The following is a 14,262-nucleotide window of genomic DNA, read 5'->3' as shown; positions in this document are numbered from 1 at the left end:
GTTATGCTTTTCAATGGTAAGAGGACGATTGTATGCATATATAAATTATGATTCACACAGTCAAAGTTAATATAAAGTGTATTATATTGCCGTTTTCATTTACCATGAAGATTTTTTAATTGTAATTTATTATTATTTGTAAAAATGTCTTTCCTTTTTTTCCACTAAGAATAATTTTGCTTATTTGATCTAAGACACCTGTGAGCAAATCTAAGATGAATATTTCCTATTTCCATGTTTAATGTGTTTCTAAAGGGAGGTGCAGTTGTTAGCATTGTCACGTTACACCAAGGACGCTCTTCCTGCTCGAGGCCTTTCTGTGCAGAAATTGCATGTTGCCTCCAGGTGCTTTGATTCCCTCCCTCCTGCATTCCTAACACATGCTTTGTTAGATTAAGTGGATATACCACACCTCTCACCCAATGACAGCTATGATCTTTAAGGATAAGTATGACACTGTCAGTGAAGGCTCTCAGTCGTCCAGGTCATGGAGCAAACTGGACTTGTGGGTTCTTGAAGACGTGTGTCGCCACTCAACCGAGTAGTTTCTTCAGAATGACTCCTACGGGGATTTGATGAATGATGAATAAGAAAGGTAAATAAACTGTGTTACAACATTTCTTCTCAACTGGAACCAGCACAGCTTGACTGCAGTCCAAACCCAATGTAAGAAAAGGCGATCGGGACTTTGACACCAAAGCTGAGTCATCATTCTTTAAAACTTACCTTGTCACATTTACTGGCACACAAATAAATGTGTACACTTTAAGACAAACCCATACAGCGGCTCTAATGTCTGTCAGTGGACACAGACCCCGTCAGATCTGGTAAATGTCCAGAGGGACATTTGAGTCATCCGTTTTTCACAACAAAGTGAGTGGGATGTTTGCATATGAACCCCTTATCAAGAGTTGGACTGAGGACCTTGTTCAGATAAATATCCCACAAAGTCGAGCAGCTCTTCACTCTACGCAGCCCGACACAACACACACACATCTGGTGGCCAGCGCAACATGGCTCCATCACTTCTTGCAGTGGCAGGAGGACTTCTGTTACTTGTCTCCTTCTCATCCGCAGTGAGTGGTTCTGCTTTGATATATCTAACAACACTAAAATGTTTCCTTTATACAAAAAAAATCTAATTGGTTTTCCTATGTGTGTGTTTGTAGCAAACCAGAGGAGACGGCGTTTTAACATGTACCCCTCGGGACGGCTTTGTAAGTTTAAATCCTAAATATTCCTGCAGTGTGGACTGCATCAGTCACAGCTGTTTTCTGTTTTTCTTTTTTTACATGTGCTCTCTTTTCTCTCCTCTTTTAGGGCCCTTACTGTCCTACTACATGCGGGGTGTCTGATTACCTGTTTAAGTACATTCCAGGAGTGGACAGGGATCTGGATGGTTTGCAAGAAGAGCTGGAAACAATTGCCAACCTGACTCAGGGGGCAGAAGCAACTATAGTACACATGAAAGACTCTACCACTTCTGCTCAGAAGAGTTCTCAGCCAGGTAACACGCGCCATTCGGTGTCAGTGAACTACCTCTGTGTTTGAGTTTATCGTGTGTTGTATTTGATCTATTTGAAATTTGTCTGTAAAGCACTTTGGTGTTTATTTATGCATTGAAACGCTGACTGATTGTAATTTCAGATGCGTACTTCAAAAAGTCATCAAGTATGCTGGATGATGTCCTTCGTTTTGAGAAGACTATTATCGTCCAGGAACAGCAAATATTGTAAGTCGCCATTGGCCTACAAATTACCCCCCTAATGACTTGCTTGTGGCGAGACAACACCTTCACATCCAGTCGTGCGCAGTAACTACTTATAATCCCGCCATCAGTTAATTTTGGAGGCGAATGTCCCACATTTATGTGACAGGAGTTTTAATGTAAAGGTAAATTTACTCAAATACTGCTTCTTTCTACGTAACTGTAGTTAATCTGACAGGATATAAAATGAGTGTATCAGTCAGCGGCAACGCTTAAAGGATGCTGCAGTCTTTTTTTGGTGTGTCACGGTTAATGTTTTTATATTTTAATGACATTCTGTTAATAATTCTTACATGCTTTAAGTCGGGTTTGCAATTTGTGCTGATTGTCCTTGAGGATTTTTAAATTGTGGTCTTGCTACTTATATTTTTACTTACCTCCTCCAATATACAATGCAAGGCCGACCTTTTTTTTTTTTTTTTACATAGCAGCATTGGTGCCCTCAAAAGGTCAAAGCACCCCAGCCCACACACACAACTGAACAGAGAACAGCGCGTGATTTTCCGCCCACGCCACCAACTTTCCACTGCAGCCCACGAGGCTTTAGATCTTTAAGTCTGGTTCATTGCCTTTCCTTTGGCTTATTGCGTTTTCTTGTTTTCACTATCCTTACCTATTTCATTAAATATATTTAGTGGATCTTTATTTTGTTCTTTTTTTTTTATCGTCACGCCCCTGTATGTGAAAGTGAGACCCAAATTACTCAGAGAGTCATATATATATGTTTCCCTCTTTCTAGTGAACTCCAATCTTTGCTCGCATCCTATGAGAGGCAAATGGCGGACTTGAAACAACTCTCCGTTCAGCTTCAGCAGAAATGCCTTGAGCCCTGCCAAGATACTGTTGAGATCCAAACCATCACAGGATCAGGTACTTAAAAAAAAAAAGAAAAAAAGAAGAGCCTATGACCCGCTGGTCGTTCACAAGACGTTTCTCAGTATTGCTTCATCTGATCAATATTTGTCCCTGTTCCGTGTTTAAAGACTAAAATCAATGTGCTGTGCCTGTGTGATGTGTTGCAACCTCAGTTTTCAGTGGCCAAACTTATAAACAACCCGTGCTTAAACTTTTATCGACGTTTTCTTTCTCATTAATTCAGACTGCCAGGATATTGCGAACAAAGGTGCCACCACCAGCGGACTTTACTACGTGAAGCCAGCCAAGGCAACGGAGCAGTTCCTGGTCTACTGCGAGATCGACAGCTTTGGACGCGGCTTTACAGTAATACAAAGGGTATGCATCACTTGAACTGTGAGAGAAAATGCGTCTTTACTGTCCTATACTATATTAGTAGACAGATGAATAGTGTGTATTATGTCAGGAGGGAAAGTCGTCAGCTGATAGTGATGGTATGAAGTTTATTAGGGTAAAAAGAAGGCCTCTCATCCCCTTTCATCAGTCCCTTTAAGAACGGCTTCTTTAAGATGGCACTAACTAACTGCAGAGAGAAGCCTGATTCTGAACACTCCCTCATGTCCACAGAGACGCGACGGCAGCGTGGACTTCAAGAAAGACTGGGTCCAGTACAAGGAGGGCTTCGGTTACCTCTCCCCAGATGACACCACAGAGTACTGGCTTGGCAACGAGAAGATCCATCTGCTGACTGCCACCTCCACAATCCCAACTGTGCTGAGGATAGAGCTTGTTGACTGGGATGGAGTCAAAAAGTATGTACACACAAGATAACGGATTATGTAACAGGGGAGCAGAGAAGGCAAACATGACCTCCTCATGAGATTACATTTTGGGGGGGTGAAAAAAACGAAGACTCAGCAGAGGTTAGAGTGCTATCACTAACCCTTCCAACCTTCCCTGTGGCCTCTTTCTTCCAGGTACGCCGACTACAACATGTTCAGAGTCGGGCCAGAGATCGACATGTACCGTATGACCTATGGTTACTACTTTGGTGGCGACGCGGGAGATGCTTTCGACGGCTTTGACTTTGGGGACGACCCCAGCGACAAGTTCTACACGGCACACAACGGCATGCAGTTCAGTACTTATGACAAGGACAACGACAAGTTTGACGGCAGCTGTGCTCAGCAGGATGGCTCTGGTTGGTGGATGAACAGATGTCATGCTGCACATCTGAACGGAAAATACTACCAGGGTGAGACCGCACGGCTGAAACCAGTGCCAAATCTTTTCTTTTGTTTGTTTGTTTTTTTTCTGGTGCACTTTAAGACCAAATCACTTGAGCTCTAAACTGGCTGTGTTGTCTTTGTCCAGGTGGCAGGTACACAGAAAAGGACGCTGGCGAGCACGGCTTCGACAACGGCATTATTTGGGTCACTTGGCATAACCGCTGGTACTCCCTGAAAGAGACCACCATGAAGCTCATTCCTCTCAGCCGCATCACAGCAGGAGGTGGACAGCAGGCTGGCGCGAAACAGTTTGGAGGACTTGGAGATGCTTAAAAAGTAGACGTGCGTTAACAGCCCCTCGATCAAATAAAACATGGAAAATGTATGATGTGTCTTTCTGTGACGTTTGCGTGTTTTGGAAATCGGCTCCAGCAGCATGGTGATGGTCACAGCTCCCCTTTCTTCTTCACTGTAGTTTGACGCACTGAATAAATGTCTTTCTTTACTAAATATGGTCGGTTCATTACTTTGCTGGGCAACACTTGGATTTAGACACCCTGTCTAGAAACACAGCAACAACCTAAACTCCATAAGGCAATCAGCTAAATTATAAAAACATCACGGAGATTAGAGAAAAAGCATCCCGTAAAATGAAATAATAGCTAAAGACGACGAAATGGACTCAAACAAATTGCAAATAAAATGTTTTGGGATAATATGCCCCTGAAAATTTACTTTAATACCACCATAAATGTCAACAAATGTAAACAAATAGTCAGTTTCTTGAAGCTTTGTCCATTCTGTTTAATTCCCAGGTCAACAGGTATATATTACATATTCTTGCAGGTTCTAATGATGCACACATGGGCACACACACACACACACACACACACATGCGTGGCAAAATAACTAAAATAACAGCGCTTCAAACTCACCTTATAAAAGCATGACTGATCGGACTACATCAAGGTCGCCTTAAAGAAGAGAAATGCCGACGGAAAAATGTCAATCTGAGCAAGCACTGCAAAAGAGCACTTGAAAAAATTCCACTGTGAATTGAAGATGTGTTATTGAATTAAATGAAAGATGAATAAAGCACGCTTAAAGCTTCTCACTGCACATTCATAGTTGCAGAGGCTTTGAAAAAGACTCACTAAGCTGTCATCGGTTTCATAGAGTTAATAGCAATAATCGTCTTCACCGAATACCAATAGACTTTACTTACTTTAATGTTATTCAATACATTTGTTTTTACAGGTAACACTCTGTAACTAATACTATGCTGAGCAAAATTAGACTTTTTCAGAAACATTTTTGCAGCAGTGACCAACTAACTAACTGTGTATTCAGTATTGTTCAGGACATGAAGTCCAGCCTTGACTGTTGCACTTTTAACCCAAATGTCAGACTTTATTTTCTTCCACATTTGCACAGTTTATTTACTTTGATCCCGTACCAGTAGTCCTCATGCATCATCACACTTACATTGATTATCTGGTGTGGAGTTCAAATTCCACCTTCCTCGTGGTTGTGCCAATGGGGTTTGGTAGAATGAATAAATGTGCAACAATTGTGCAAGACCAAAAACATAAAGCCACCAACATTCCTCAATAGCAGTGGCTGTTTTGGTCTGTCTATCTATCTATAAACACTGCCTGGCCAAAAATAAGTCACCACCAGAAAAAAAAAAAAAAGGTCACGCACTCTAATATTTTGTTGAACCATCTTTAGCTTTGGTTACAGCACGCATTCGCTGTGGCATTGTTTGGATAAGCTTCTGCAATGTCACAATATTCATTTCCATCCAGTGTTGCATTAATTTCTCACCAAGATCTTGTATTGATGATGGAAGAGTCTGACCACTGCTCAAAGCCTTCTTGAGCACATCCCAAAGATTCTCTATGGGGTTAAGGTCTGGACTCTGTGGTGGCCAATCCATGTGTGAAAATGATGACTCATGCTCCCTGAACCACTCTTTCACAATTTGAGCCCCATGAATCCTGACATTGTCATCTTGGAATATGCCCGTGAACATCAGAGAAGAAAAAATCCATTGATGGAATAACCTGGTCATTCAGTATATTCAGGTAGTCAGCTGACCTCATTCTTTGGGCACATAGTGTTGCTGAACCTAGACCTGACCAACTACAGCAACCCCAGATCATAGCACTGCCCCCACAGGCTTGTACAGTAGACACTAGGCATGATGGGTGCATCACTTTATCTGCCTCTCTTCTTACCCTGATGCCCCCATCGCTATGGAACAGGGTAAATCTGGACTCATGACCACATGACCTTCTTCTATTGCTCCAGAGTCCAGTCTTTATGCTCCCTAGCAAATTGAAGACTTTTTTCCCCGTTAGTCTCACTGATTAGTGGTTTTCTTAATGCTACAAAGCTGTTCACTCCCAATCCCTTGAGTTCCCTTTACATTTTTAAACTTTTAAACATAGTCCTGAGTTCTGCTGTCGTTTCTCTGCGATTTGATTTCACCAAACTTTTAAGTGATTGCCGATCGCGATCAATCAGGATTTTTTCCCAACCACATTTCTTCCTTGAAGACGATGGTTCCCCACTATCCTTCCAGTTTTTAATAATGTGTTGGACAGTTCTTAACCCAATTCTAGTAGTGTCTACAATCTTAGATGTCTTCTCTTCTTGATGCATGCCAATGATTTGACCCTTCTCAAACAGACTAACATATTTTCCACGACCACGGGATGTGTCTTTAGACATGGCTGTTCGAGAAATTAGAAGCTACTCATTGCATCATTCATTCAGTTGGCAGTGTATCCATCTATATGATGCATCGCTTTCACCTCCTCCCCGGCAGGTGGCGCTAACGCGTTACCAGCAGCTTCTGTTGGCGTTGTTTACTTCCGGGTCGTCTGGTCGCTGCATTGTAGCGTCCGTCATGTTTTCGCGTTTGTGATAATTTTCCGAGTGCGACCAAGTTAGTTTCACTGAAAACATATATTTATTTTCAGCTACGACACAGCAGCAGCACATTCTCCACCAAAATGACCGAGGTAAGATGGATATTTGAATTATATTGTGGCTTTTTTTCGTCTCTCCCGCCCTGGAGCGACCCGGCGCACACACTCACACACTATCGGGCCTGGCTAATTGCTGGAACGACTTAGGTTTACAGTTGTGTTATCGCTAATGCTAATGTTTTTGTTTATAGTAGAGTCACTTACGATTGGTTTCGTCAATGTGCAACTTTAAATTTGAACTTCTATCTCCCACAGGATGTTCAGAAGCACTCGGTCCACACTCTGGTCTTCAGGTCTCTTAAAAGGACTCATGATATGTTCGTGTCCGACCATGCGAAGTCAGTCGCGCTGGATGAAGAAAGGTAAACTCACCTGAGTGCAGATTACAGGTTTAAACTTCATCTGTAATGTGTTCACACTACATTAAATGAGAAACAGAGCTTGATCTGAAGGGCCTGTTATCAGGGTTTGCTGTGGATTAGACTGTGTGGTCAGTACAGAGAAGAAGAGCAGTCTTTATGTGTGTTGTCATAATTATAATAAATAAATAAATAAGAATATGTAGGCCAAAACAAATGATGAGGGTTTTCTTGCAAGTTAACTAGTTGTTTATTAAGATGCACTGGAGCTGAGTGTAACAGGTACACTAAACTAATGCAGTCCTACACTTTGGTGGTGGTAAATCACATTGTTGAAGCTGTTCGTTGAGACATTTTCTCATTTTACCATCTTCTTGTTTCGTTGGGTGTTTGTGGTGCTGTGGAGTTGTTTTGCAGTCCTCAAGCTACAACAACTTAAAGCTTATAGTCAAATTCGCTTGTCTTTAAAACTAAACAAACACTGATTTCTTATGACCTTAGTGAATCTTTGTGTTTGAGTCCATTCATTTAAGCAAGGTGTGCCTAATAAACTGGCAACTGATCTGGCGTACGGTGACAGATATATTCAGATTCATGCGTAAAATGTCACTTAAAGCACTTTTTTTTTTCATACGCTTAACATTTTCTTGCTCTATCCATTATTGATTTGGTAGAAAATTGTTGATAAATGTCTTTTATTAGATGTTTTCATCTTCGTTTTACTTTGGCGAATATAGGGTTATGTTTCTCTGACCACGACAGTCCTAAACTAAAAATATTCAGTTTGCTGATATGCAGAGACAATTATCAGATACTCACCCTTGAGCAGTTCTGACCAGAAAATGTTTGTTTTTTTGTTTCTAAAAATTACAATAAATTAATTGTAATTGATAAATCTGATTATTGTTGCAGTCACTTGTCAGGTATAAGCTATAAAATTCACTACAAGTTTATTCTAGCATTATAATAAGATATTTATTCCATAAGATAAGTGTTTATCCATTTTGCAAACCAATCAGCTGTGTAATAAATCACCATGTCATACATTTGCATGCATGTGTTTAATTCTCGTCTATTTGCAGCCACAAGTTGAAGATGGGTGTGAAACTGAAAGCAGATTACAATGCAGTTCTACACATGCCCGTCCTGAAGGAAGGCAAAGACCGAGTGTCACTGCTTCCAGTCGGCATGCACGGACACCAGAGCTACACACAGCCAGGTGAGGAGAACAATAACATCTCCCTCAGTATGAGAACAGCTGGTCATGACTTCATTTCTGTTCCCTTACAAAAGCTCAGTATTAAGATCGTCTTGTAGTTCATTTAAGGCAATTTTAAGATTTCTTTGTTGTCCCTAATACCTGCGTATTATTTATTTTTTTTATTTTTTTTATCCCTATTAGGTGATGACCCAGAATACTTGATCACCGGGACACATGCGTATCCCTCTGGACCTGGTAAATACTGTTTATTCAGCCAAGTTTAAATGAGTTTTTAGCTGTTCCTGCTTCATTCCTTTGTTCACACCTGTACCTTTCAATCAACAGGAGTGGCACTGACTGCTGACACAAAGATGCACAGAAATCCCAGCGAGGGAGGAGTACATTCCATGACGTTGGCGTTACCACCCTCACAAGCCAGGTAATCATTGCCCCTACATGTTATAACGGTTGAGAGAGTTATTGCTAGCAATTTAGAATAAACACTTTACATTAATTGAACGATATTCTGATCTAAATCATGCTTGCTGTGTTGGGTAACTTCAGGCAGGACGCCAGCCGCACTGCAGCTAGCGTTGGAGACATCCATCGACACGCTGGATTACCAGAGAGATCTCACCCTCATTCGACTGCAGTGGTGGGTTGCATTGGATTTCCACTAACTAGACACATGCACCTTTTTTATTAACATGCTCTGGTGAGGCGATCAAAGTTGACCATTGCTGCGCTTGTTTTAGTCGATCTTGGAAGGAGGTGGCACCAGAAACTCTGCGCTCATGAGGAGAGCACCAACGATGCCTAAACCTCAGTGGCATCCACCGTGGAAACTGTTTCGGGTAACTATAGATAATTTTAACTTTCCCAATTTTAAATGTTATCTGTTTATTTCTTAAATAAAATAAATGTATTTTGTTATTAACGGTGATATGATTTATCTGACAGGTCATCAGTGGTCACCTGGGCTGGGTGAGGTCCATCGCTGTGGAGCCTGGAAATCAGTGGTTTGTCACAGGGTCCGCTGATAGAACGATTAAGGTAAATGATGCTTTGATTGTTATTCTGGGTACAACATGTCTGAAGGATTCAGTGTCCTGAGGAGCATGATCCCTTTCCCTGATGTTTGATAATTGCATTGCTATATTTTTTTAAATTAAAGATTCTGTATTAAATCATGTTCTTCTTTAGTAAGCGCACTTCCCCCGCACCTACCTGTATTATTTCTATTGTGAATAATTCACTTCTTTAGTTCATCTTGTCCTGCTTTTATTTAACTATTCCCATTTACAAAGTTCTTTGTGGGAGATAGGAACTCTGTTTTTGTGCAGACCTTAGGCTATAAAACTTTGCACTACCTGCATAAAAAAAATGTATATTACTTATATTATCATTCACATAAAGGTGGGACTGTGTAGAGACTATTTCTAGAAATGTTCAGTGATGTTCCTGATACGACTTAAAGTCTGTTTGTCCTGACAGATCTGGGACCTGGCCAGCGGAAAACTGAAACTGTCTCTGACCGGACACATCAGTACAGTGCGTGGTGTGGCAGTGAGTAACCGCAGCCCTTATCTGTTCTCCTGTGGAGAAGACAAGCAGGTCAAATGCTGGGATCTGGAGTACAACAAGGTTAGTCATTAAAATAAGTTGTTTATAAAGGCCAATAAATTGGATATTTTAGTTTTTTGTTTTGGAGTTTTCTTAGTCTATTGGTCTGTGTTTCAGGTAATCAGGCACTACCACGGACATCTCAGTGCTGTGTATGATTTGGATCTACATCCCACCATCGACGTACTTGTGACGTGCAGCAGAGACGCCACAGCAAGGGTAATCCTGCATATCTTTTGTCAGATTTAGAGATGACAAACAGTCCTCTAAATGAGTTAGCTGGTCAGGTTTTCATTGTTTATATTGTCAAGAAGGAAAGAAACGAAAACATTTAAACAAATCCGATTATAGTTACAGGCTGTAGAAATCAAGAAATGTGATTTTGGGCTAATCATGACGTTTGTGTACATTTTCAAACATATCAAGCAATAGGTTATGGTGTCTTGTGTAGAGACTGTAGTTGAATATGTGTACTTGAGCGTCTGCCGGGTTAAACAACTGGACTAACTGGACTTCACTGTCCATACAGGTGTGGGACATCAGGACAAAAGCTAACGTGCACACGCTAACCGGTCACACCAACACTGTGGCTACAGTGAGATGTCAAGCAGCAGAACCACAAATCATCACTGGTAAATATATATATTTAAATCTAAAAGCATCAATCTAAATATTGGGTTTAATCCCTCAAAACAACTGTGTTTGCTTTAAAGTAGTAGCCTTGAAGTAGTTGTGTTCCTGCTGTTAATCTCTGACTGACATATATGATTGATTTTCTGCAGGCAGCCACGATTCAACCATCAGGCTGTGGGATCTGATCGCTGGGAAAACCAGAGCCACTCTGACGAACCACAAGAAGTCTGTCCGAACTCTGGTGCTGCACCCCAGACAGTGAGTAGACAACATCGATGTGTAGAAAGATGGAGGAACCGTCCATGATGTCGCCTATGAGAGCTGGTTTGATGAATAGATGAATGTAGTGCCTTATTCAAAACTGTGTAAAGAGGACTGTATCTGAATCGGGCAGGTGGCGACAAGGCAAACGGTTAGCAACCTATGAGGGCAGGCACAGGCAGACAGTAGTTATATACACCGATCAGCCACAACATTAAAACCACTGATGGGAGAAGTGAATAACATTGACCATCTTGTGACAGTACAATGTTCTGCTGGGAAACTTTTGGACCTGGTATTTATGTTGATGTTACTTAGACATGTAGCACCCACCTAGACCAGACCAGACACCCCCACCCCATAGCAATGACACTCCTTGATGGCAGGAGTCATCCCCAGCAGGATGCAGCCTGACACAGACACACACACACAAAAACAGTTTAGGAACAACTTAAAAAAAACATGAAGAACAGCACAAGGTGTTGACCTGGCCTCCAAATTCACTAGATCCCAAACTGACCTGAAGTATCTGTGGGATGATCCACTGAGGCCATTCGAGACACATTGTTTAATAAGATTTTCAATGTGGTGCATAACAATGCACTATTGCAGATTATTATTGTGTAGACAAGCAATGTGAAGACTTTATTTTGATCTCTGGAAACCTACAATAGACATGAGAGTCATATTTAGGATTATAAAATTACCTCTGAACTTACAGCTAATAATGTTGCTATTACTATTATTGCATAACAGTTAAAGACTCTGTTTTAAGTGACTCATTGTTCTCTTATTTCTCAGATACACATTTGCCTCTGGATCCGCCGATAACATCAAGCAGTGGATGTTCCCAGATGGCAACTTCATCCAGAACCTGTCGGGCCACAACGCCATCATCAACACTCTGGCTGTTAACTCCGATGGCGTGTTGGTGTCTGGAGGTAAAACTACACGGCTGCATTTGTGTATTATCTTAACTGAGGTTAATGTTCCCTCGGCATACAAGTGACTACACCGTTGGAGTACAAGCATCTCAAGTTAAGGATCGGGATTCGTCATACATTTTAATTTTTTCTCCCCCACTCTGCAGCGGACAACGGCACCATCCACATGTGGGACTGGAGGACGGGCTACAACTTCCAGCGGATTCACGCGGCCGTGCAGCCCGGATCTCTGGACAGTGAGTCGGGAATCTTTGCCTGCATGTTCGACAACTCGGAGAGCCGACTGATCACCGCCGAGGCCGACAAGACCATTAAAGTTTACAAAGAGGACGACACCGCTGTAAGTTATACGATCGTATTTAAAGTTGGGTTCTGTTTCTCTGCTAAATCTCAGGAAGCAGAAGATAATTTGACAACTGTGTTTTATTTCTTGCAGACCGAAGAAAGCCACCCGATCAACTGGAAACCAGAAATCCTCAAGAGAAAAAGATTCTAACTATTGTTTCTTTTTGTTTTTTCCTCTTGTCACATCTCACATTTTATTTTTACTGACTCTTGTAGTAGATATGCCCAGCAATTCTCATTTGCTACTTCTTTTTTTTTTCATAAAGCAAACATCCCCTGCAAATAAAGCAACAACAGGATGATTGTGTGCTTATTCTAAAAACCATTTGCAGTCCTCACTGTATGACGTTAGTCCAGTAAAGCTGCCATGTTGAACAGCCAGGAACAGCCCCGAGTGTTTGTTCTTGATGACGACGGCTCTCTGATGGCTCTGGTCCGTCTGGTCCACCAACAGAAGCCACTCCTCATACTCAGAAGGACAGGCTTCAGAGTGGACCTGGTTCATATTAGAATCAAATCCTGCAGCAAAGAAGACGGTGTGTTTGAAAACATTATTATTATTTTTTTTTGTATTGACTCAACAGATTTGCCAGTTGTACAGACATGGAAACAAAGTGTTCCCCCTTTTTCTCTGGCTTGGAATGTGATGTTCACTTTGCATTTGAATAAAGACACACATTTTTTTCGACATACTTTCTTTTGTCTCTGAGTGTCTGTGCTCACCGAGGTAACCGTTGGTGACGGCGTTCCTGTAGTGCTTGCAGCCGTCGCCCTTCATCTCCTCCCAGTAACAATGAGCTCCAGGTGTCTCGCTGAGCTCCACGGGGTTTCTGCTGTCACCAGTTGGCTGGATTACCTGCTCACCTGTGAGGTTGGCATGAGAGAATGGGGTTGACCACAGGATGGTTATGACATTTAAGTGTTGCAGAAACAAAAAAAGATAAATTAACCGGATTCTAATCTGATTTAATCTAAAGTTTTTGCATCTGTTGCTGATTTATAAAAACATAATTTTACATTTAGATAGATTTCGGTGTCCATTAGCTTCATCACAGCAATGACCACAGTCCAAAACTAATGCCACTTCAGTATCCGGCTGAAAATACAAGTTTCATCCATGTCTTGCCCTTGAACATTTATTTTCTTTACAGCTTGGGTTAACATTTCAGATTGGTAGGAATTTTTGTGACATGAATAAATACTGGATTTGGTACCAGATCTCTATTCCTGGCATTATGGAGACGGCTCTCAGACGTCTCCATCTTTTTGACTTTTATACCAGGAAATAAAATGGTAACACTTTCTTTGCAGTGCCGTAAGTTTTACCTAACTGCCCCAGTGAAAGTTTCCATCCGTAATGTCCAAAGGTCACTCTTCGTTATCTTTACAGCTGCCATTATTTCTTCCATAGATACGGCAAGACTTGAGTTTTCTGTAATTTACTTGAACTGATTCTTTAAGCCACAAAGGTCAAAGTGTTTTGTTAAAGTGTCAATCTGGAAGACCTCCACCTATAGCGGTATCCGGTAGTTCTCATAGATCCAAACAGTGGGTCGACCTGCTGTCTCTTGCAGAAAGATAACCCTGTTACTAACTGTGCACGGTTTGTGATCTTGCATGGGGATGTCACCACAGAAATTCAGTTCATGACACTCAATTACTTTTTATTCACTGCCTCAAAGGCTCAGTCACCTTTTTAACCTTATTCAGCAACAGATAGCAGCAGATGCGTTTATGGAAAACAGATCTTCTTCCTGTTTGTTCTCCATATCTACCTGAGTCCTGGATGTAGAGCTTCGAGAGCGCGTGGCGAAAAGCTCGGCCGGGTTTCTTCTTCAGACGGGGTTTAGCTGCTTCTGGCTGATCCACCTCATCTCCAGGGGACTCTTCGACTGTCAGCAGGTGACCGGCATTAAACATAATCTCCTCCTCCAGAGACCTGACGCACTTGTCAAAGTTCTCTTCATCCTCGTCTGCATTTCTAGGAGAAAGCAGCATTGACAGTGTCCAGATGACTGTTCCAATGCAGTATAATCCCTTAATTTGAG

At 41.6% G+C, this 14,262-nt stretch overlaps 2 protein-coding genes across 2 annotated transcripts; both read left to right on the top strand.

Annotated features, from left to right (window-relative positions):
* The first annotated feature begins 903 nt into the window (after nt 1-903).
* Nucleotides 904-4,517, top strand: fgg (fibrinogen gamma chain). The gene is made up of 9 exons (XM_084569115.1): nt 904-1,076; nt 1,170-1,217; nt 1,321-1,507; nt 1,648-1,732; nt 2,508-2,638; nt 2,868-3,001; nt 3,251-3,435; nt 3,601-3,878; nt 3,998-4,517. The coding sequence occupies exons 1-9, from the start codon at nt 1,014-1,016 to the stop codon at nt 4,183-4,185; spliced, it is 1,299 nt and encodes a 432-aa protein (XP_084425241.1). The 5' UTR covers nt 904-1,013; the 3' UTR covers nt 4,186-4,517.
* Nucleotides 4,518-6,597: 2,080 nt separating this feature from the next.
* plrg1 (pleiotropic regulator 1) lies at nt 6,598-12,906 on the top strand. The gene is made up of 15 exons (XM_084569054.1): nt 6,598-6,881; nt 7,104-7,210; nt 8,290-8,426; nt 8,610-8,663; nt 8,754-8,847; nt 8,973-9,063; nt 9,164-9,262; nt 9,369-9,461; nt 9,903-10,052; nt 10,149-10,250; nt 10,561-10,663; nt 10,814-10,922; nt 11,727-11,866; nt 12,016-12,209; nt 12,306-12,906. Exons 1-15 carry the CDS (start codon nt 6,873-6,875, stop codon nt 12,363-12,365), a joined length of 1,542 nt encoding a protein of 513 aa, XP_084425180.1. The 5' UTR covers nt 6,598-6,872; the 3' UTR covers nt 12,366-12,906.
* Nucleotides 12,907-14,262: the final 1,356 nt, after the last annotated feature.

Source organism: Chelon labrosus (genome assembly GCF_963514085.1).
Source record: "Chelon labrosus genome assembly, chromosome: 2".
In the NCBI taxonomy this organism is placed as follows: Eukaryota; Metazoa; Chordata; class Actinopteri; order Mugiliformes; family Mugilidae; genus Chelon; species Chelon labrosus.
This window is presented reverse-complemented; position numbering and strand designations above follow the sequence as displayed.

Excerpts from the sequence above, each read along its gene's own strand:
- fgg (XM_084569115.1), top strand. The coding sequence starts at position 1,014 with ATGGCTCCATCACTTCTTGCAGTGGCAGGAGGACTTCTGTTACTTGTC. Across the intron at positions 1,077-1,169 it reads TTGTCTCCTTCTCATCCGCA|CAAACCAGAGGAGACGGCGT; the intron begins GTGAGTGGTTCT and ends GTGTGTTTGTAG. Across the intron at positions 1,508-1,647 it reads TCAGAAGAGTTCTCAGCCAG|ATGCGTACTTCAAAAAGTCA; the intron begins GTAACACGCGCC and ends TTGTAATTTCAG.
- plrg1 (XM_084569054.1), top strand. Across the intron at positions 9,064-9,163 it reads ACCCTCATTCGACTGCAGTG|TCGATCTTGGAAGGAGGTGG; the intron begins GTGGGTTGCATT and ends CGCTTGTTTTAG. Across the intron at positions 10,251-10,560 it reads GCAGAGACGCCACAGCAAGG|GTGTGGGACATCAGGACAAA; the intron begins GTAATCCTGCAT and ends CTGTCCATACAG.